This window comes from Aquarana catesbeiana, linkage group LG03 (genome assembly GCF_042186555.1).
Source record: "Aquarana catesbeiana isolate 2022-GZ linkage group LG03, ASM4218655v1, whole genome shotgun sequence".
NCBI lineage: Eukaryota > Metazoa > Chordata > Amphibia > Anura > Ranidae > Aquarana > Aquarana catesbeiana.
Genome location: NC_133326.1, coordinates 474,742,202 through 474,766,505, shown reverse-complemented (window position 1 = coordinate 474,766,505; position 24,304 = coordinate 474,742,202). Strand labels below are relative to the sequence as shown.

General features: G+C 44.2%; 1 protein-coding gene across 5 annotated transcripts in view; it reads left to right on the top strand.

The window, feature by feature from the left end:
* Positions 1-24,304, top strand: part of FCHSD1 (FCH and double SH3 domains 1) — a 194,415-nt gene that overhangs the window by 149,845 nt on the left and 20,266 nt on the right. For all 5 annotated transcript variants that reach the window (XM_073621022.1, XM_073621021.1, XM_073621024.1 and 2 more), the window contains 2 exons: positions 12,134-12,238; positions 16,069-16,230. In XM_073621022.1, coding sequence (XP_073477123.1) covers positions 12,134-12,238; positions 16,069-16,230 — 267 coding nt within the window. The remainder of the gene's footprint in view (positions 1-12,133; positions 12,239-16,068; positions 16,231-24,304) is intronic.

Below are 24,304 nucleotides of genomic sequence, written 5' to 3'. Positions count from 1 at the left end.
TAGATAAATGGTACCCGAGCTTCTTTGGTCTAAGAAGACTCAAGATCCTGCAAGATTTTGTCTGTAAATTGGCCTTCGGACGCTGGACCTTGCGAAGTGGAATTCTAGACACCACAGCGCTAAGGCATTCCTGCAGGGTGCTGTACAGGTCCAAGGGAGTGGACCCTAAACATGAAAAGGGTACCCAGTCCTTGAAGGTCCTCAAGTGACAGGAACCCGCCGTGATGGGAGAAGATTGGGCTCTTAGTTTACTAAACTGCCATGCGCCTGGACGGCTAAGTGAAACCCCTTTACTTATTGTGAGGTGCCCCAGTGATTATAACAATCAGTCAAGCTAGCTAAAGGCTGGACACCTGTGTGCGGTGACCATATGGGGGAGTTTCGCCTAGCTGTGGGTGTTTGCAAAGTGTACCTTTTTCGCTTGTGTCTGGCTGTTCGTTTTTTACCTGTATGGTGGCACACGATGGTGCGCCATTTCGTCTTGGTTCGCATGTGCATTCGCAAGAGCGCCGCTGTGCTCAGAAGTTTGGCAGCCATGGCGCACGTGGCTTCGCCGAAAATGCCCTGTAGCCTTTATCTGGGCGCACAAAGATTTGTTGTACGCGAATACAGCCACGCCCGTTTGCCAGGACTGCGCACAGCCAGCTTATTTAAGTTGTGTATGCCAAGCATGCAGTGCTTCCAGAAGGCGGCTGTGGGACACAGAGCAGGCTCTGAACCAGGCATTTGCAGCGGTTCATTTATCCTTACCCGGGTCACGTGAGTTACCAGGTGTTGCTTGTCAGGCTAAAGGTGCTTGGCAGGATTGTTGCATAGGGGCTTGGTGAGGGTCTCCCCTTCTGAGGTGTGTTAATACTACACCCAGGTACTTTTTTTTTTTTTTTTTTTTTTTTTTTTTTTTGTGGCTAGTAAATGTCTTCAAAAAAGAGTGTGACTAACAGTACAGGGAAGGGCACACCTATGTCGTCAGTAGTTCCTGATGGACCTAGTCATATCCCTAGTGTTGTATCCCCTGAACGACCAGAGGCTTCTGGGCAATCTGAACTGCTGCGCCTATCTGGTATAGTGCCTTCAGTCAACGCTGCTGCTTCACCCTTTATCAACAAGGATGAACTGTCCTCGGCCCTAGCCGGGTTAGAGCACAGGATTGCTGGCTTGATTGCCTCCATCCCGCAGGTTGGCAAGAAGCGTGACAGATCCCCCTCCCCGGAGCCTCCTAGTTTGGAGCAGGAAGGGGTTGAGGAAGAGCTAAAAGCTCAGGATTCTGTGGCGGGCCTGGCAGGTGAGTCTGCTTCCGAGCAATCTGGACAAGATACCCAGTTGATGTCTGCCTCTCAGTCGCAGAGGCTTTTAATCATTTTTTACTGAGATGGTTTGTTCTGCCTTTAAGTTGCCTCTTACAGAGGTTACTGCGGCCCCCTGGTCCTCTTTGGGGTCCCTGAGGCCTCTACAGGCCGCACAGGCTTTCCCCTTACACCCTCTGTTGGAACAGGTGGTGTATGCTGATTCGGAACACCCTGACGGGATTTTTGTTCCTCTTAAGAGGTTTTCCCTTTTTATATCCCATGGATCAAAAGTTTGTTAAAAATGGAACATGCCAGCCGTAGATGCAGCAGTCTCTTAAACAAGAACGTAACTTGTCCGGTAGATAACGCACAGGGCTTGAAAGACCCTGTTGACAAGAAATTGGAGTCCTTATTAAAAGCTTCCTTTTCTTTGGCCAGTTCAGCTAGTCAGCAAGCTGTTGCAGCAGTTATCTGCTAGTCCATAAAGGTTCAGGTCAGATGGATGGACAGGCCTAACTGGGACGATCTGCCTGAAAATGAGACATATTCCTTGAGAGCTGTGTTTTGTGGTTGACGCCTTTAAAGGATTCACTACAGCATGTCTCTTGTTTGGCTCTCTTGTCTGTACATATGCGCAGACTTTTGTGGCTTAAGAACTGGTCAGCCAAGCTTCCTTGTAAAAAGTTATTGGCAGGTTTCCCCTTTCACAGGGAACGTTTGATCATTTGGACAAGTATATCCAAAATATTTCCGGAGGGAAGAGTTCTCTAGCTCCTGTGTAGAAAAGCATCAGGCGTCCCTCGTTTATAACCTCAGGGACCGCTTCCTCAAGTGTCTCAGTGCCAAGGCAGTTCCACTGCCAACAGGGCACAAGAGCCAGGGGCAAGGCCAGGGCCAGAAAAAGCCCTGGGTCCAAAACTCTTCTAAACCTAGCACCAAGCCCTCCTTTTGAGGGGACGCCCCCACTCTATCGGGTGGAAGCAAGGCTGCTGCACTTTGCAGACATTATGAGAACATTAGTTCAGGATGAGTGGGACACCAGCTATATACCGCGGTTACAAGCTGGAGGTTTCTAAGATCCAGCGTTCCCTCGGATCTTCCAAAAAGACTTATTGCTTCAGGTGCTATATCATTTAGTACATCAAGGAGTGATTGTAGACGTTCCTGTATCCGAAATGGGCGTGGGGTTTTACTCAGTATCTACTGATCCAGTCCTTTCGGATGGAGTCTGTCCGCTCAGTAGTAGCCTCACTCCAGATGGGAGACTTGTTAGCCTCCATTGATGTAAGACTCGTATTTACACGTACCCATCTTTCAGCCTCATCAGAGGTTCTTGCGATTTGCAGTAGAGGAATGTCATTTTCAGTTTGTGGCTCTACCCTTCGGGCTTGCTACAGCTCACCAGGTGTTCACAAAGGTCCTAGCACCAGTACTGGGTCTTTTAAGGGCCCAAGGCATCTTGGTGCTCGGGTATCTGGACAACCTCCTGCTCAGAGATCACTCACTACAGGCTCTAGAACAGAGCATAACATGCACAGTGCGGTAGTTGGAAAGCTTAGGCTGGATTATAAATACCGAAAGGTCAACCTTGAGACCAGCTCAGTCTAAAGTATTTAGGTCTGATCCTAGATACGGTCCAAGCAAAGGTATTTTTGCCACCCATATGGATCTGTGCCCTGAAGGATCAGGTGCGTCAGATAAGGGGCACCGGACAACCCTCCAATGGCTCTGTATGAGTCTTCTAGGGAGGATGGTATCCTGAGGCAGTGCCCTATGCCTACTTCCATTCCAGGCCTTTACAACAAGACATCTTGTTGGCTTGGAACAAAAGAGGACAAGCCCTGGATTATCCAATGTTATCTCCTCAGGCATGCTTAATCCTAAACTGGTGGTTGCAGGAGAGTTGGTGAGTACTGACTATAGATACTAGTCTCTCAGGCTGGGGAATGACCTTAGAGGTGCTCACAGCTCAGGGGAAATGGTCAAGGACAGAACAGATCCTGCCCATCAATGTCCTGGAATTACAGGCAGTACGTCTGACCCTACGGTCCTGGACGGTGGAGCGTCAATACTGTCCTTTCGAGGTGCAGTCCGACAAAGCCACCACAGTGGCCTATAAATACCACCAAGGCAGTACCAGGAGTCGTTCAGCTCTAAAGGAGGTGAATCACATACTAGCCCGGGCAGAGGGACATGTGCCGATTCTATTGGCAGTCCATATCCCGGGAGTAGAGAACTGGAAGGCAGATTATCTCAGCCGCCAGCAGATCTGCCGAGGGAATGGTCCAGGGAATTTGCCAGCGTTAGGGATGGCCAGAGGTCGACCTACTGGCATCCAGGTTCAACAACAAGCTACAGCAGTTTGTGTCCCTAACAAGAAATCCTCTGGCAATCGGAGCAGATGCTCTGGTAGTTCCATGAAGACAGTACTCGCTGGTTTATGCTTTCCCTCCGATCCCTCTCCTTCCACACTTGTTGCGCAGGATTCGGAGAGAGGGGGTTCCAGTCATTCTGGTGGCACCATCCTGGCCAGAAAGCCCTGATTCCCGGAGATTGTGAGACTGACAATAGACGGGCCATGGACACTTCCATGTCGCCCCGATCTACTGTCTCAAGGTCCTATATTCCACCCCAATTTACAGTCTCTAAATTTGACAGCATGGCTATTGAAGCCAGGGTGTTAAAGGACCGTGGCATCTCGGGGTCAGCAGTGTCTACCCTAGTGAATGCTAAAAAACCTGTCACTAGGAAAATCCATCATTGGGTCTGGAAGACTTTTATATTGGTGTGAAACCAGAAAATTGCATCCTCAGAAATACGTGATTGGGAGAATTCTCTCTTTTCTACAGTCAGTTGTTGAAATCAGATTGGCTTTGAGTACAATTAGAGGTCCGATTTGGGCCCTGTCAGTATTCTTCCAAAGGCCTTTAGCTTCCCATTCACTGGTCCAAACCTTTATGCAGGGGGCAACTCCTTGGCTTCCCCCCATTAGGTCACCTATGTGTCCTTGGGACTTGAACTTGGTGCTGTCTGTGTTACAGAAACAACCATTTGAACCTATCAAGGAAATTCCATTAGACTTGCTGTCACACAAGCTAGACTTCACCTCAGCTAGAAGGGTGTTGGAGTTGGCAGCCCTTTCGTGCAGAGAACCATACTTGATCCTTCACCACCACCTGTTCCATCCTTTTTGCCAAAAGTGGTGTCAGCCTTTAATTTAAATCAGGACATTATTTTGCCTTTTTTCTCTCAGCCCCATACGGCATAAGACTGTATTCCTTGGATGTTGTGTGGGCAGTCTAGGTTTATTTGGCTAGATCTGCGGAGATCCGAGGATCAGACTCCTTCTTTTTTTGTTTTACCAAAAAACCCCAAGAAGGGGCAGGCAGCTTCCAAGGCTTCCATTGCCAATTGGGTCTGTAAATTGGTAATTCAGGCCTATGGTCTGAAACGTAAAGCTCCTCCCTTTAGGGTTAGAGCTCATTCTACCAGGGGTGTAGAAATCTCCTGGGCTTTTCGCCATCAGGTATCTGTGGCTCCGATTTTGTAAGACTGCTACCTGGTCTTCAGTGCATACGTTCTCAAAATTGTATCAAGTGGATGTTCGAGCAGCCAAGGATTCGGCTTTTGGCTGCAGTGTACTGCAGCTGCTGTATAAGGTCTGATGGCTATTGTTTGGCAGGGTGTCTCCCTACCCTCAAGGCTATTGCTCTGGCATGTCCCAGTAGGTAATGAATATTAGCCCAACTCTGTGTTCCATGTAGGTCTGGGAGGATTTTCTTAACTCTATTCACGATTCGAATCGAGTTTTTTGTTTTTTTCTTTTGGACACCGCGCCGGTCCTGAGGAGCTACGGGCAGGAGTTTTTAGACGAGGCCGTGGCTTTGGCCTAGTCCGCGGCGTCCTGCCTCGCGGACTAGGCCGAAGCTGCGGCCTCACCTAAAAACTCCTACCCGCAGCTCCTCAGGACCGGCGCAGTGAAAAAAAAAATCTAAAAAAATCGATTTGCTTACATTTTGAATCATAGTTACATAGTTAGTCAGGTTGAAAAAAGAAACAAGTCCATCCAGTTCAACCATAAAAAAAAACAGAACAAAAAAAAACGTACAATCCAATATACCCAATACTATACCCACAGTCGATCCAGAGGAAGGCAAAAAACCCCAGCAGATCACGTTCCAATTTGCTACAGCAGGGGAAAAAATTCCTTCCTGATCCCCCAAAAGGCAATCGGATTTTCCCAGGATCAACTTTACCTAATAAATGTCAGTACCCAGTTATATTATGTACATTTGGGAAAGTATCCAGGCCTTTCTTAAAGCAATCTACTGAGCTGGCCAGAACCACCTCTGGAGGGAGTCTATTCCACATTTTCACAGCTCTTACTGTGAAGAAACCTTTCCATATTTGGAGATGAAATCTCTTTTCCTCCAGTCGTAAAGAGTGCCCCCTTGTTCTGTGTTGACCGTAAAGTGAATAACTCAACACCAAGTTCACTATATGGACCCCTTATATATTTGAACATGTTGATCATATCCCCCCTTATTCTCCTCTTCTCAAGAGTGAACAAATTCAGTTCCTCCAATCTTTCCTCATAGCTGAGCTCCCCCATGCCTCTTATCAGTTTGGTTGCCCTTCTCTGCACTTTCTCCAGTTCCCAAATATCCTTTTTGAGAACTGGTGCCCAAAACTGACCTCTCAACTCGATTCAAGATTTAAATCGATTTTTTTCCCCCAACCCTAGTCCCATGATGTATGAAAAAGAAAATAGGATTTTTTCGTCATAGTTACATAGTTACATAGTCGGTGAGGTTAAAAAAGACAAACGTCCATCAAGTCCAACCTATGTGTGTGATATGTCAGTATTACATTGTATATCCCTGTATGTTGTGGTCGTTCAGGTGCTTATCTAATAGTTTTTTGAAACTATCGATGCTCCCCGCTGATACCAGCGCCTGTGGAAGGGAATCCCACATATTTGCCACTTACAGTAAAGAAACCTTTTCTTCTAATATTAAAGAGTGGCCACGCGTCTTGTTAAATTCCCTTCCGCAAAAAAGTTTTATCCCTATTGTGGGGTTGAACAGTAATTGTACATTGAAATCATATCCCCTCTCAAGCGTCTCTTCTCCAGAGAATAAGTTCAGTGCTCGCAACCTTTCCTCATAACGAACATCCTCCAGACCCTTTATTAGCTTTGTTGCCCTTCTTTGTACTCGCTCCATTTCCAGTACATCCTTCCTGAGGACTGGTGCCCAGAACTGGACAGCATACTCTAGGTGCGGCCGGACCAGAGTCTTGTAGAGTGGGAGAATTATCATTTTATCTCTAGAGTTGATGCCCTTTTAAATGCATGCCAATATTCTGTTTGCTTTTTTAGCAACAGCTTGGCATTGCATGCCATTGCTGAGCCTATCATCTACTAGGACCCCCAGGTATTTTTCCATCTTGGATTCTCCCAGAGGCGCCCCCTCCCCCAGTGTATAGATTGCATTCATATTTTTGCCACCCAAATGCATTATTTTACATTTTTCTGCATTAAACCTCATTTGTCATGTAGTTACCCACCCCATTAATTTGCTCAGATCTTTTTGCAAGGTTTCCACTTCCTGCAGAGAATTTATTGCCCTGCTTAGCTTAGTATTGTCTGCAAATACAGAGATTGAACTGTTTACCCCATCCGCCAGGTCGTTTATGAACAAATTAAATAGGATTGGTCCCAGCACAGAACCCTGGAGGACCCCACTACCCACCCCTGACCATTCCGAGTACTCCCCATTTATCACCACCCTCTTTCAATCCATGCACTCACTAGAGTTGCCACCTCATCCCTTTAAACCCGAACACCTTTGAATTACACAGGTTCTGAGGCTAAATAAATGCAGATAAGGCACCAAGTGAGTTTAATTACCACCTTAATCACCCACAGAACCTGTGTAATTAATATGTGTTCGGGTTTAAAGGGATGAGGTGGCAACCATAGCACTCACCCTATGGTCCATGCCAGCGGACCTTATTTTGTACAGTAAACGTTTATGGGGAACTCGAATGCTTTTGCAAAATTCAGATACACCATGCCTACGGGCCTTCCTTTAGATGGCAACTCACCTCCTCATAGAAGGTTAATAGATTGGTTTGGCAAGAATGATTCTTCATGGATCAATGTCGATTACTGCTAATGATACCGTTCTCATTACTAAAATCATGTTCCTTATCCCCTCCAGGAGCTTGCATACTATTGATGTTCGGCTAACTGGCCTGTAATTCCCAGGGATGTATTTTGGGCCCTTTTTAAATATTGGTGCTACATTGGCTTTTCTCCAATCAGCTGGTCCATTCCAGTCAGTACAAATTGGGAACAATGGTCTGGCAATTACTTGACTGAGTTCCCTAAGTACCCTCAGGTGCAAGCCATCTGGTCCCGGTGATTTATTAATGTTAAGTTTCCAAAGTCTAATTTTATTTCTGTCCTCTGTTAACCATGGAGGTGCTTCCTGTGATGTATCATGAGGATAAACACTGCAGTTTTGCTTACTGAATCCCCCCCCCCCCCCCCCGATATCCTTGTGAAAACTGAGGAGAAGAATAAATTCAATACCTTCGCCATCTCCCCATCCTTTGTAACCAGATGATCTTCCTCATCCTTTATGGGGCCAATATGGTCTGTCCTTGCTTTTTTACGGTTTACATACTTAACTGCTTGCCGACCAGCCACCGTCATTTTACTGCGTCAGGTCGGCAGGATCCCACGAACCATCGTAGCTATACGTTGGCTCGCGGGATAGCAGGCACGCGCCCACTGCACTGCGGGGGTGCCGATGCTCGTGGCCGACGGTCGCGATGACCGCCATTGACTGCTTGTATATCAAGTCACAATTTTGTAAAAAATTTTGCTTGTCTTGCAAAAGGCTCTCAAATATGACATTGTATTAACATTTTGTATAATAGCTACTGGTTATACACAGTAAATGAGGTGGTATAACCCAGGTACACAAATAGACTATGAATGCAAATTTTTATGTCTTGCTCAGACAGCATTCCATTGTGTCCGGTATTTGCAAATGGCAACAAGTAAACTTCCCATTGAGTACTCCTAAACCTACAAGATATGGTACAGGCATAAACCAGGAAGATGGGTAATAAATGCCATTTATGGTTGATATTGGTAATGCTATTTGAGACGTACCACTCATCTGTGCAGTGCTTGAACCTGTGGTTGATTTCGCTGCTTGGCTGAAATTGGCCTAAAGACATGTGTAGCGAAAGGATCAGTTTTTGTTTGCAGGGTTAATACTCTTATTTCCACTTACTTTCTTAGACCAGTGTGGCATCACCTTTTGGCTCTGCACAAGCCACAACATTTGATATTCAGGTTGCAATACTCGCCTTCAATCCAAAGCTGCCCCCACAGTAGTTTAATTTTGGCACAAGATTTCCTCAGTCTTTGAAACGAGTGACTTCCAGCATCTCTTATCCCAGAAGACTGAACATAATAATGGCAGGGCTTTAAGAGCCTGTGCTCTCGCCCTGCATTTATGATGTACTGGTGGCATAAGGCGCTGTGCAATAGCATTTCAAGATGCTAGTTATGCATACTCACCTATTGGTGTCTACGTTCAACCAATATTTGACAACAAATGTTTTTTTTTTTTTTTTTTTTTTTTTTATATTCCGTGTGTTTTTTCTTTTTTTTTGGTGTCTATAGTCTACTTAAAGCGGGGTTCCACTCAGATTTTTAACTTCATCTTACCCCCTTCAGTTAATTGCATAGATGTTCAAATGCCGCACAAAATTTTTTTTTTTTTTGCTGTAATTACCTTTATATTATACTTTATTGTGGCACTTCCTGTCTCTCCTCCCATGGGAGTAGGCGTGTTTATTGCCTTTCCACGGCGCCGCACTGTCTCCTGGGAGCTTAGTGTCAGGCTACCCAAGATTCAGTGCGGGAACAATGATCATGCTTGTGAACAAGCTGTAAATGAACAGCATTCACCGCATCCAGGAAATCAATGCTTGTGGGCTTCACATGCCCACAAGCAAGATGGAAACAGCCAGCATCACATTTTTAAAGTTATTCTTCAGTACGGAAACAGACAGAGGCAGAAATATTACTCCCAAACTGTGAGTATTATTTTGGGATTAGCAAAGTGTCTCAATGACTAAAAAAAAAAAAAAAGATTGGTCACCGGACTCCCACTTTAAGTAATGTTAGCTCAATCTGTATTGCATTTAATTTGGTAAAGCCCTGTGTATCCATTGATTGCCAGTGGGTATGTGTTTAGTTTTTATTTAAAAAAAGTCACTTGTCATTTCTGTGCCACTGACAGTCTTTTTGCAACCACTTCTGCCTACATAAACACATTCCACCAATGGCTGCATAGCATTTCTCAGGGCAGGCTTCCTGATGGTGACAACAGTGGACCATGTCACATCTGTTGAAATAGCCATTTGTAGTGTCCATCTGAACCCGTATAAAAGGGTGACAATGAAGGAGCAAAATTGTGAGACATCTGTCACTTCCTTCTGTTATCAGTATCCTTGTAAGCACATGAATGGATTTCACCTTCTTCCCCTCAGTCCAACTCTGTTCTCCAGAGATTGTAAGAATTTAAGGCTGGGTTCACACTGGTGCAATGTGGGAAACCCTGTGGTTCCTGTGCGGGTTCCTGCATCGCACCTAAGGCTGGGTTCACACTGCTGCGATATCAGACATTGCATGTGATTCGCACCGACCTGCTGTGCAAATCGCATGCGATGTCTGAGCGATGCAAATTCAGCCATACAGATTGTATGGCTGAATTTGCATCGCATTAGTACCAGTTGTGCTGGACACTTTTTTTTTTTTTTTTTTTTTTTTTTTTTTTTTTTTTGGTCTGCACCAGAATCGAAACTAATGGGTGTTCACACCCATGCGATCCGATTCCTGCCTGAATTGACAGTTTGCATATCTGCAATATGCAAACCAATCTAGGGGTGTCATTACCTTTGTATTGACACCTGCAGCGGTTCGCATAGGGCAGTGTGAACTGCCTGCGAAATTTATACGATACAGGAACCCGTACTGGTTGCGCACTGGTTCTCGTATCGCAGTAGTGTGAACCAAGCCTAAATCGCAGGCAGTTCACACTGACATCTGCGAACCGCTGTGAGTGTCGATGTAAAGTTAATGATGCCCCCAAATCGTTTCGCAGTGCGAACTGTACAATAGTGCAGGAATTCCATGCGATCCGATTCCAGTACGTACCAGAAAGGATCCTGCACCATTTTGGTGTGAATGTGATTTTCAGCCATGCTGTTTGGCTGAATTTGCATTGCACAGACAGGCATGCGGTGCAAATCACATGCAATGTATGTGATCGCACCAGTGTGAACCCAGCCTTAATAAGATGTTTACACTGCTTGCAGAGCTGCTTCTTTTTTTTCTGTAATCTGCCTAGAGTTCAGCTATAATTACTAGGTTTACATACTGTATAATTTCATGTTTTAATCTAAATACATTCATTTTTTAATTTATTCTCTTGCTTCCTTGGGCACCATTTGTTCATGCATTCACATATTTTATGTATTAATATGACCCCTTTTTTTGTTTGTACTGGAGAATTGTTCCAGCAAGACAGGTTTTTTTTAATTTGCTAGATCTGTTTACCATGTGTAATATCGGTTTCCCCAGTTAACCTCACCTTTCATTTTTATTTTTTTGCTTCTTTTAGTACAGGTATTGATTTCATGTGGTTTGTCTAAACCGCCCATTAATGCCTCTGAGGTTTTTTGACCTTGTATAGAAAGGCACTAGAGCTCAAATGTCCAAGGGCGCAGGAAGGCAGCTTTGGGTAGTCAGAGCAGATGCTGAAATTGTTAGTTTAAATACATGTTTGAAAGCTTCTAAAGATTTTGGAGAAATTAAAATGAAAAGATTCCCATTATTTGGTTTTTAAATACCAGGCCATATAACCTTGCTGCTGAGCATAAAATGGAGCAGATCTCTAATGGCAATGCGGAGTTTGGGAAGAGTTGGTGGGCAATGACCTAATGTGAGGTCAGACTTGACCCCAATGTTCCAGTCATTCATTTTTGGCTGGATCAATCAGTATTTAACTGATTTAAAACGATCCTCTTGACTGCAAGAAATATGTATATCCAGTAATTCTTGACTACCTATAAACCTGATTCACTGATCTGGCCAATGGAGGTCTGTTCAGAAGACATTTGTATGGCTTTTGGTTTCTCCAGCCTATGTGGACATGACTGATCTTCACAAGGGATAGAAAGTGATGGAAGGCCCAGCATTCTGATTTGTTTTCAGAATAGGAGATGAGATCTTACAATGGGGAAACCTTTCTGACAGCTGCCTGAGGGGATATCCCTTTGCAATCACCTCTGTCTCAGCAACAGAAAGTGAAGGGGAAATCTCCCTTAAGGAAATTCAGGGAAAAAAAACTAAACAGGGTCCTAACCATTTCTAACTGTTTGCAAAATAGGAGGGGATGGTTGGCTTTACATATATTCGAATGCACACACTTGACCTGCCAGCCTGAATGTTTAAGCCACAATGATTACAGACATATCCCACAGGGGCTAAAACATCCAATTCCCAGGTGATGTCTGTTGCTAGCCTTCAAAGGTTGTAAATGGGGCCTGCTGATCATCTGGTGAGATAAATAATGGATTGGACAGTCTTACTTCTCAGATCCTACTAGCACTGGTCTACTAACACGTGCCTGAATGTCTGTAAATCATGCATTGATATCCATTGGTGTAAGGTGGTGATTCGCTTACATGGGCATTTTACTTAGATTACTGTATGATGAAAAGATGGTGAATTACATTCCACCATACCTTTTTTTTAGGTTCTGCAAAGACTGGAAGTTAGGAGGAAAAATGCTGCTGAAGATGAGCTGCCCAGCATGGATCTGAAAATGGAGGAAGTAAAGGAGAGCGTGCGGAAAGCTGAGGTATTTATATACGTTCTATGCTGCAAGGTCATCAGCAGTATAGCATTCACAGGCATTCATTTCAATACTAAAAAGCATGTTTTACAATGGTAAAATATATTACAGCTGCTTTTGGCCCCATGTTTAACTTGGTAACACGGCAGGGAGCAATTCAGAGCAAAAATACGTTAGTTGCAGAGTTTCCTGTATAGGACTTACACTAGGTTAAAGCCGCAAGCTCCAACTGCTGTAAACTTAATTCTATACAACCCTTCGGCAATCTGCCCCTAATGTTAGGAGCAAATCGCTCCTCAACCCCTGCTGCCCCCATGCTTCGACTGTGGTGGTGAAATCACCTCTGACAGCGCTGGAGTCACGACTTTATGTATTGTGGGAGCAAACGCTGTTGCTGTCAAGATAAATAAACCTGTGCTGCAGTTGAATGGCATACCTGCTAAGCAAATGATGGTTAACAATAAAACAAACATTACAGTATAACGTACCATGCCTGCAAAGCAAATACAATAAAACATAGTAAAAATAAAAGAGAACAATAGATATAGAACAATAGTGAGCGAACATGAGAGAATAGAGAGAAGAAAAATACAACCAACTATTTTTGGATTTTTTTATTTTATATTTTTTTGTGTGGTGGTTTTTTCTTTTCTTTTCCTCACTTTTATAAAAACTGTAAAAAAACTAAACTGAACGTTGCAGATTGGGGTCTCTCAAAATGTGATGTCCATCACATCTTTCGAGACCCTGTGTTAGTGTGCCTAGGACTGTGTGGTGCTGTACCCTACGCTAAAACTCCACTAGTGTGTGATAGCGTTTGAAACATTCACCAATGCAGAGACCAGGTTGATCAGAACAGGAGGGATAATAAAAGCGGGTGTCACACCTAAATCCGCATTTGCTGCAGACATGACCTCTTTTTTTGGGGGTTTCTTTGGGTAGGGGTACCAGGGAGGACAAAAGTAAAATTCTTCTCATGCAGCCGGCTCACTGCGTTTGGATTGGGAAGTTGGGAAAGAGCACCGTCTGTAAACGGAAGGGCTCTGACGATCTCTTCCTGGAAATTAAGGAAGGATCCAGTCCGTCCTGAAGCTTTGTATAGCACAAAAGCGTTCAGCAAAGCCAATTGAAATAAACACAAACTTTTTAGTACCAGCGTCTGGCCTTATGGACAATTGGAAATGGCACCAACAACTGATTGTTGAGGTCCACCCCTCCCATGTTAATGTTGTATTCGTGGACACAGAGGGGTTTCTCCACAACACCAGTCGCTGTAGGAATTTGGACTACTGTGTCTGCGTGAAGCGAGGACAGAGCGAAAACATTCTGTGAATCCCTCCACTTCGCTGTTAACAAATTATTACGCTTCAAGCAGACTCTCTCCCTCCGTCTAAGTCGGGATTCTACAAGCCGTTGGGGGAAGCCCCGGTTATTAGATCACACGGTACCACATGCTCCAATTCCAATAAAGTGGCACGCTTGTGTAATTGTCCACGTACAAGTGGTACCCCTTTCCAAATAAGGGTGACACCAAGTCCCATACTATCTTACCAGCGCGCTCCCTATGTAGTCTGGGCAGTTCTCCGGCTCTACGTGACTACCTCTTCCCTCGTAAACCATAAAACTATATGTATAGCCTGTGGCCCTGTCACAGAGCTTATACATCTTGACCTCATATCTGGCACGCTTGCTGGGAAGATACTGTTTGATAGACAAGCAGCCAGAAAACTTAATCAAGGACTCATCAACGCAGACAACTTGATCGGGAGTAAACAAGGCTGCAAAACGTTGGTTGAAGTAGTTTACGAATTTTGTAAAGCCAATCAAATCCAGGGTCACCCCGAGGACAACAGTTCATTGTCATTGAAGTGCATGAACCGCAAAATCTGCTCGTATTGTGTCCTGGCCATGGAGGCAGATAACAAGGGCATATGGTGAATTGGGTCAGTGGACCAATATGACCGCAACTAACTCTTTTTAGCTATGCCCATGAGGAGGGATAGGTCCATAAAGGTCTTAAATTCGAAAACTGTAATTGGTTTCCAATCTCTGGCAAGGGTCAGCTATAGATCTATAGAGATCTTCAGTGAAAAACGGCAAATAAAAATCAAGTGACGTAAAATCAACTGTTTCCACCTGAATTCCGGGTTGGCCAGTGAATGGGGGAAGTACGGGTGCTGCAGAAGTGGTGGGTTCCCAATTAAGATTGGCGAATGCAACAGGAAGGGCACTCTGGGCTAGATGGGCCTGTGTTTGTCTTCTTCTTGGTGGCAGCGGGACACTACTCATGCTTGCCACCTCACCAGCTTGAACTGCACTTATGGGACTTGCCACATCACCAAGTGTTACTGCAGTGCTGGATGTACGATCAGGATGTACTAGACTGGTGCTTGCCAGTTCAACAGAAGGAATAGCGGTGCTAGTACTGGCTCTCTGCTCCATACGAGGGACCTGCGGTTCTTTCACCTCAATGACAGCAAAAGAACGGGGTCTGGTACGCCTGACCTTGGCAGGGACCACAACTGTGTTGTCAGAGCCATCTGTCAGGGTGCCGCTGCTGTCTACAGGTTCATATTCTGAGCCTGAATCTGACAGATGTGACTTCCTCTTCACTATCTCATGCTCAGAAACATGTAGGCCTCTTCACTAGTGTACCTTCGATTTGACATTTTGGTCTCTAAATTTACTGGTACAGTAGTGAGACTCACAGGTAAAAAAGCACCTGACTGTCAGCGACTGCTTCAAACGCGGCAAAAAAAAAACTGTTTGCAGTCTCAGGCCTGATCCCTGCTAACGCTGCAGTTATGTGTTTTGCAACTGACAGTGATCGCTTGATACTGCACTTGGGTGGGCTGGGCGGAGGGGCTAAACGCAGGTGCCAGCAGGTATCTGGGCTGATCCCGCGTTCAGATATTGATCCGTTCAGACACTATACTACTAAGGGAGGTGTATGGTGCGTGTGTGGGTGTTGGCTGTACTGGCACTAATCTGATGCTGCCTGGGGTGACAGAACCTAACTTTGATCACCCGCCAGGTGATCAGGGGGTTAAACATTTATTGGGTAAAATACGGCAGGTGCCCTGACGCTATAAAAGAAAAACTAGCTAAACTGCGTCACCCGTGACGCTTATACTATGATCACAGATGATGGAGTAATCAAGGGGCTAAACCTTTTATTTGTGGAGGGGGGGTCCCTAGACCTATCTGGGCCCAAGACTAATTACCCTAACACTGATTTTTGTCACTAATGACACAGTACAGTGATAAAAAAAAAAATCTGATTGCTGTACTGGGTGACGCAGTGACAGGTGGTGAAGGGGGTGATCGGGGGGTGAATTGTGTGCCTACGTGACCTGGTGTTAGTGTAGTGTTGTGCCACTCACTTTTAGATGCTCTCTCCTTTTCGGTCTTGAACGGAAAAAACTGACACGAGGAGAGATGACATCAGTTCCCCTGTTAGACAGTTACAGACAGGGGAAGGATCTCATTCGTCAGGACCGATCACCAGGGCCAGGTATCATTGGCCTGGCGATTAATCGGTTCCTATTCAAATCCAATAGTCACGGGGGGGGGGCACGCCCCCCTCGCTGGCCATGCGCAGAACATAGTTACGTGATTTTGCGCAGCCGGGCCAACCTGCCGCAGTGAAACTGCGGCGGCTGGTCCGATACTGGTTAAGGACTGATGATCAATATTGCATCTTTTTACCTTTGTTCTGTCCTATAACGTTCTGTGAAACTAAAGCCCCTAAATAAAAAGACTGTGTACGTTGTTAACACTGTAACATTATCAATATACTGTATATGTCCTTGATTTTTCTTTTTATTATACATTAGGTCAGTAAGGTAAAAGCAGATGCCCGGGTGGAGTTGCTGCGCCAGGTCGGAGTGGATGTTGACACATGGCTATCTGGTGCTATGACACAGGCTAATGAAGAGCTCGAGCAAGAGCGACGTCTGAGCGAAGCCCGGATGTCTAATGGAGAGATATCACCCAGTGTAAGTTCTGTAAATTGCCCTTAGGCAGTGTCCTCCTAAACTAAGTGCAAATTTACCTAAAACCACCAATACCATTCACAAATATGTATATAAATGTACCCATATCTGAATGGGAATCAAAGAATGATCAGGGTGGCCATAAGCATGCCGAACTATAAGCCTAGTCAGTTCTTTCAGCACTTCTTATAATCTTGTAAATGTACTGATGCCATTGCCAATGGTAGCTAGCACATAAGGCCATTAAGGCAGTTTTCAGGCATTTTAGCACTGGAAATAGCGTCTGTAAAGCGCCTGAAAACTACCTCCCATGCCGTCTTAATGTGAAAGCCCGAGTGCAGCGCTTGCAGGACGTTCGAAAAAGTCCTGCAAGCAGCATCTTTGGCGCGATCTGGGAGCATTGTATTCAGGGCTCCCAAAACACCCCTGTCCATTGTAATGAATGGGCAGCACTTCCAAAGCAATTTGGAAGCACCGCAACACAGGTGTTTTTAACCCATTTAAGCGCCGCTAAAACGAGCGGCGCTTGACCGCTAACGCACGGACAGCCCCAGTGTGAAAGGGGTCTAGATTTGTTTTTGTTTTTTTTTTTTTTTTTTTTGGGGGGGGGGGGGGGGGGTTTTATCACATTTGTATTTCTGTACTTAAATTACCCCTACAAAACGATTCTTTTGCTGTTTTATACTCCTCCCCTCTACAGGCTCATAGTTTTCAGTTTTGCTGTGCATCTTGTTTGAAATAATCTGTCGTTTTAGGTTAAGGGGTGTTGATGACATTAGTCTATGGAGCCATTGGCAGAAAGTCGGCAGTGTTCAGTAAAGTCTCTCTACAGTCACAACTTTATCCTGGATATGCTGCCCTGTTTAGATTTAATGTTTTATAATCTGTATGAACATCAAAAGATTTTTCATATAAGTCAACTTTCATATTTACTGTCACTTTATGTCTCAATACATTTTCTTACAGCAAATACACATTGCTACTAATACTTATAAGGATTTCAGATTGTAAGCTCTAACGTGCAGGGCTCTCTGATTTCTCCTGTTTTTTTTTTTTTTTAATTGCATCATAACTGTACTGTCTGCCCTCATGTTGTAAAGCGTTGCGACCAACTGTTGGCGCGATATAAAACCTGTATAATTGGACAACACAGAATATTTCCTTGTGAAATTGGGTGCATTTTGTAATACTTTTGCAATGCCACAGGCTGCCACTAGGTGTCTCCTTTGTTTGCTATATTTCTTATTACACGTCAGTGTTCATATGGGATATTTCCTAAAATGTTTTATGGTTGTCTTGGCAGAAGCCTGGCAGTGTAAACATTTTTAAGTCTGATTTTATAAAACTCTGTTTATAGAACTGGATCGAAAAGTGTTAGTAGAAAATCTAATTTTAATTGGCATTTCCTTCCTAGCAACCCACAGAAACAGTAACTTTTTTAATACTTTTACAAGATATATAAATGGCAGATATAAAATTGTCAGTTAGGATTTGGCCTCATACAGGGGTTATTCATATGTAGACATTATGCTTAAAGCAAACCTGTTCCCAGAGTATGCACAGAATATTTTACATATTCTGAACAAGAAATAAAAGCACTTTAAAGCAATTCCCATTTATATCTGTAGTTATAGGCACACTGGAGAAGTGAATTTTCAAAATTCACAATAGGCACTAAAAATAGATTTTTTATTTTTTTTTATAGAGAACAGATGCCAGGCTGCCAGCCCTCTAATGTAAACTGCACAGGTTTCTGAGCTGTTAAACAACTAAAGTCTATTTTGAATTTTGAGGATATTTGTGAATGAACAGTCACATTACCAGCAGCAAGGGCTCATTTACACTTTTACTGCCAGGGCCACCAATGCAGGCCAGGATGTGGATGTTGATGTTTGTTGCCATAGCCACCAGTGTGGGGGGGGGGGGGGGGGTGAGGGATAGTTAATTTTTTCTGCCATGACCACCAATCAAGTAAGGGGATTGGGGGATGATAGCAGTATCTGCCATAGCAACCAATTTGGGGAAGGGTGTGAACATGCTTTTCCAAGACCACCAATGTGGTGGGGTTAATGTTTTCGACCATTACCACCAGAGGGTGGGGTAAGAGGTTAAATATCACTGCCCTTGATCACCATCGCAGGGGTGGGGGGAATAAAATTTCCCTGCCAGACACACAGGGGATTTTTGGCGATAAAAGGTAAAACGGTTATCCAAAAGAATAGTAACCAAAGGAATGAGAAAAATTACTTCCATCATGCATAATAAACGATCTATCAACATCTGTATACCAAACAGTATACATCTAGACCAGGGGTAGGCAGCCTTTGCGGGGTGGAGGTCTACACTAACATGGAAGAGATGAGTTGTTTTCTTTTTAGAAATTAACTGGGCCTTCTAAGGACAGTATGAAGAAAGTTTAATAAATATATATATATATATATATATATATATATATATATATATATATATATATATATATATATTATATACAGTGGCTTGCAAAAGTATTCGTCCCCCTTGAACTTTTCAACCTTTTGCCACATTTCAGGCTTCAAACATAAAGATATAAAATTTTAATTTTTTGCGAAGAATCACCAACAAGTGGGACACAATTGTGAAGTGGAACGAAATCTATTGGATATTTTAAACTTTTTTAGCAATTAAAAAACTGAAAAGTGGTGCGTGCAAAATTATTCGGCCCCTTTACTTTCAGTGCAGCAAACTCACTCCAGAAGTTCAGCGAGGATCTCTGAATGATCCAATGTTGTCCTAAATGACTGATGGTGATAAATAGAATCCACCTGTGTGTAATCAAGTCTCTGTATAAATGCACCTGCTCTGTGATAGTCTCAGGGTTCTGTTGAAAGCGCAGAGAGCATCATGAAGACCAAGGAACACACCAGGCAAGTCCGTAATACTGTTGTCGATCATTTTGAAATGGAAGGAGTATCAGACCACTGCAAATCTACCAAGACCTGGCTGTCCCTCTAAACTTTCAGCTCAGACAAGGGGAAGACTGATCAAAGATGCAGCCAAGAGGCCCATGATCACTCTGGATTAACTGCAGAGAACTACAGCTGAGGTGGGAGAGTCTGTCCATAGGACAACAATCAGTCGTACACTGCACAAATCTGGCCTTTATGGAAGAGTGGCAAGAAGAAAGCCATTTCTCAAAGATATCCATAAAAAGTCTCATCTAAAGTTTGCCACAAGCCACCTGGGAGACACACCAAACATGTGGAAGAAGGTGCTCTGGTCCGATGAAACCAAAATCGAACTTTTTGGCCACAATGCAAAACGATATGTTTGGCATAAAAGCAACACAGCTCATCACACTCAACACACCATCCCCACTGTCAAACATGGTGGTGGCAGCATCATGGTTTGGGCCTGCTTTTCTTCAGCAGGGACAGGGAAGATGGTTAAAATTGAGGGGAAGATGGATGCAGCCAAATACAGGACCATTCTGGATGAAAACCTGTTGGAGTCTGCAAAAGACCTGAAACTGGGACGGAGATTTATCTTCCAACAAGACAATGATCCCAAACATACAGCAAAATCTACAAAGGAATGGTTCACAAACAAAAGTATCCAGGTGTTAGAGTGGCCAAGTCAAAGTTCAGACCTGAATCCAATCGAGAATCTGTGGAAAGAGCTGAAAACTGCTGTTCACAAACGCTCTCCATCCAACCTCACTGAGCTCGAGCGGTTTTGCAAGGAAGAATGGGCAAGAATTTCAGTCTCTCAATGTGCAAAACTGATAGAGACATGCCCCAAGCGACTTGCAGCTGTAATCGCAGCAAAAGGTGGCTCTACAAAGTATTAACGCAAGGGGGCCGAATAATTTTGCACGCCCCACTTTTCATTTTTTTATTAGTTAAAAAAGTTTCAAAAATCCAAAAGATTTCCTTCCACTTCACAATTGTGTCCCACTTGTTGGTGATTCTTCACAAAAAATAAAAATTTTATATCTTTATGTTTGAAGCCTGAAATGTGGCAAAAGGTTGAAAAGTTCAAGGGGGCCGAATACTTTCGCAAGCCACTGTATATATACACTTTTCATTTAGTTCTAAAATTGGCTTTTTTTTTTTTTTTTTTTTTAATCGTGTCTGGACAGTAATGGTCAACAAATCTGATGCAGGATTCCATTATGAAGGCAGAACTGGTACTGGCAGGCTTGACTAGTTTCAGGCCTGGCTGCCCTCCATTCTGGCCGAACTGGCCAGAAACTAGTTTCACCAGAAGTTTTTATTTTCTTCTTAGCACCTAGAGCAGTATCATCACTAAAGCTGGATAGTATGTGTTGCTTGGAGGACTATGAGAACTATGGGAATATAAAAACAATTATACTTTCTGTAATGATCTGGGGTGATTATGCTCAAGTGGGGTGTGCATTTTCAGGAACACCGGTCAGTCCAGATTGGTTTTTAAGGGCGTGGCAGCCAAATTTTATTTAAACGAAACAAACTTCACAGAACGTCTTCCCTCGCAGGAGGTTCTACCATCATTGTATAACAGAAAAAACTTTAGCCTCCTGGCTCACTCACTTAGCCAAACTCCCTCCTGGAGCTTACTTGCTCAGCTGCGTGCTGCTTGGTCGCGGGCCACATCTCCCTGCTGCAGACACACGCTCAGACTCCTAGAGACCACCTGTCTCTTTCGTGGAGCCGTCTCCAACTGAAAGCCCTCCCGACTCCTACATCAGGCCACCTGCCTGTAGGGTGGAGCTGTTCCCAAGTCTGAGCCCTGAGCTCTCTTCCTGAGGGGAATATAAACCCAGCCCACAGGTATGCAGTCATCATACCTGTCTTTGCAAAAACCAGGCTGAAGGTGCTAATACACACTGTGACCTTGGGATCACCTCTCCACACTTCCTAGATGGCTGCAGCACCGATCCCAGCTCCAACTGTCCCCCCGCTGCCTCTAAAGTCGGGAACTGAGCGATCAAACATTGGTCTTCAGCCTGCAGAGAGTCGGTGACTGTCCAGCTCTGGTCTGCCCCTCCAGTGGAGCAACAGCAGCATTCAGTGTCAGGTAGTGTTAGATGTACTAGCAGATTTAATTGCACTAACAAATTGAAGGCACATTCCGGCTCACACTTCAAGCAGTTACAGCCAACCGTTGTTTACTTTTGGGATAAAGTGTCAAACTGCTCCCCTGTGATCCATAGAAGTATAACCAAAAAAGCTTTGACTATACTTCTCCTTTAAACCAGATTTAATTTCTTCTTAAAATATCAGTGACTGAAAAATCAAAAATTGTAACTGGAACCAGCAGTTGATGGATCTGGAATCAAAGGCTGAAGGGGTATTGGGTTCTTTTTGGTTTACTTTATGGAGGGATCCAAAGCTTTAAAAGAAATGCATGACCACAGCTATTGATCTGCTTTTATGACTTGGGCACCAGGGTTATCATTGTTATCCTGGGTTTCTTGTTTGCCAAGTCACAAGAGCAAAAATGCAGGACCGAAGTCTGACTTGCTTGTAAGCAAGGGTCAAGATGACAGGCATAGAATATACACCTTTACAACAAAGTCTACAGTATGTACTTTGGATGTGTTCGGTTCACATGAAAGTACCGTTTTATAACCCTCTGGTTTCTATGCAGCTTTCTGGCAGTCCGCCCTGCTTTCACCTTAAAGCGAAGTCCATTCCTTTTTGGCAAAAAAAGCCTATCTAACGCCTCTGGTCAATGAGGCTCACATAGGACTGTTCAGTAATTGGGGGGCCAACTTCTCACTAAATCTGAAAAGTTTCCCTGTGAGGTGCCAAGAAATCGAAGATTATGAAAGGTACTGGTAACAGTACTGTAGCAAGATGTTACACTGTGGTAGTATGGATTTTAAGTCAAGGTTTTCAGGATACATAGAAAAAAATAGCAGCTCAAAAAATTTACGGTAAGCCTATGGGGTCAGCATACATCCCTTTTTTTTAGGTCTAAAAAGAACAAAAGGAATAAACACCAAAACAGTAATAACAAACAATACCAGAAGTTGGTAAATGCTAAAATCACTTGACGTGTAGGCTGGAAGGTATAGTTGAAGAGATGGTACATCAGATATTCTGTTAAAGCAGGGTCAGCCTGTTACAGCTATAGATTATCGGAGTTGGTCCATTCAAAAAAAAAAAGTGGGGGGGGGGGGGGTGAGGGAACTCTTGAGGCTTAAGGTCCACAAAGCAGTGCTCCGCAGGGTAACTCCCTGATGCCCCACTTATATATGGATCAAGGGCAACAGGTCATCCTCCATCACCTCTGTTCCAAGGGAACTCCTTATCGAGTAAACTCGACAAACTAGGTCAGCAAGTATAGTCGAAGCAGTAGAACCAAGTTTTGTTATAATCTACCTTGTGATTGGAGGAAGCCAGTATTTCTTCCATGGTACAGATTTTATGAATATTGCAAAGCCAAACCCCATAGTGGGTGGTATCATTTGCTAATTTGTTGAACAGAATACGAACCTGTGTTGCAGAAACGGGCAGGTCCAAACATGTGCAAATATGTACTCTCCTGGCTAACATTGTACCACTGAGACAGAATTTTAAACCGTTTCTTGAACAGCATTGGAGATTGAGGCCGCACGAGTGAAGCGTTTAATGTGGTTGCTCGAATCACCGAACCTAGGAGTGGGGAGTCCTGAATGAACCCCTCAGGCTGACACGTTTCAAAGGTCTGGTCGTCTTCAGAGCACCCACTCCCAGGTTTGGCGATTCGAGCAACCGATGAGAGAGCCACACATGACTAGCGTGTTTTCAACATCTGTTTGTGAGTAGACATCTTTATGATTTTATTCATATCTTTTAATCTGTTGGATAATGCACTAGGCCAGTGTGCCCTCTTCTTTTTCTATTCTCACTATACTACACCCCTACTAGGCTCCATAGGATTTATCCAGCACGTGCTCCAATCTGTCCCCGATGTCATGTTCATCTAGATTCTTATTTGCACTTGTTCTGGGACTGCGAGTACAACAAGGTTCTGATTTGATATGTTTGAATTGATCTCCGGTTACAGATGTCACTTCCTGCTTCCCCGGAGTTGGCCCTTCTGGGAGTCCATGAGGATGCTCAGCATTCTTACCATGCCAAATTGTTGCAAAAAAGCAATCCTCAAGTGGACCAACTTGACTCCCCTTTCACACTGAGCCACCCCGGGCCTCAGCGGTAAAGCGGCGCTATTTTTAGCGCCGTTTTAGCAGCACTATTCAGCCGATAGCGGGGCGGTTTTAACCCCCAGGTAGCGGCCTAAAAGGTGTTTAATCCGGCGCTTTGCGGGCGGTATCACGGCGCTGCCCCATTGTTTTCAATGGGCAGGAGCGGTGTATTCACCGCTGCAAAAGCTGCTGGCAGGACTTTGTGATGTGATGCCCTGCCAGCGCAGCGTCCCAGTGTAAAAGCACTTGGGCTTTCACACTGGGTTTGCAGCTGAGGCTTTTTTCAGGCGCTATTTTTAGCGATGTAGCGCCTGAAAAACACCTCAGTGTTAAAGGGGTCTTAGTGTCTTTCTGGGAAGCAATGGTGGACACGACTTTACCCCTGTTCAAAATCACTTTATCAATTTAGGCTTTCCCTGGAAGTATAATAAAGTATGGTCCCCTTGGACCACGAGTTAAGGTTTACACAGCGATTCTCCCCTTCCCTCCCATTCCCCCGCCTTTTCTCCCTCCTTTCCCACTTTTCCCTTTTTTTAGTTGCCCCTTATGACTTTCCCTTGCTATATCATAATCCCTTGCTCAGATGATTATTTCTTTGGGTGGAATGTTAGCTCAACAGGTTTCATTTTACATATTTTGTACATGTGCTGAGACTTGCTGTTCTTCCTGGTAACCATATTTAGTATATGCCTCACTGCTTGTATGGTTGGGTTTCTATTTGCCTGTTCTTTTTGTTTTTTTTTTTCCGTATTCGTTTTTGGGGATATTGAGAATTTTGACATTTAATTTATGGTAAATTGACTATGACACGAATTGGCTCCCTTTAAGGAAAGCTGGCTACTTGGGAGACTGTCGCTCACCTGGCAGTTTACAAGAAGATCATTATTGTGTTTCAGAGTAAACTAAATTTGCAATTTCCTTCTTTTT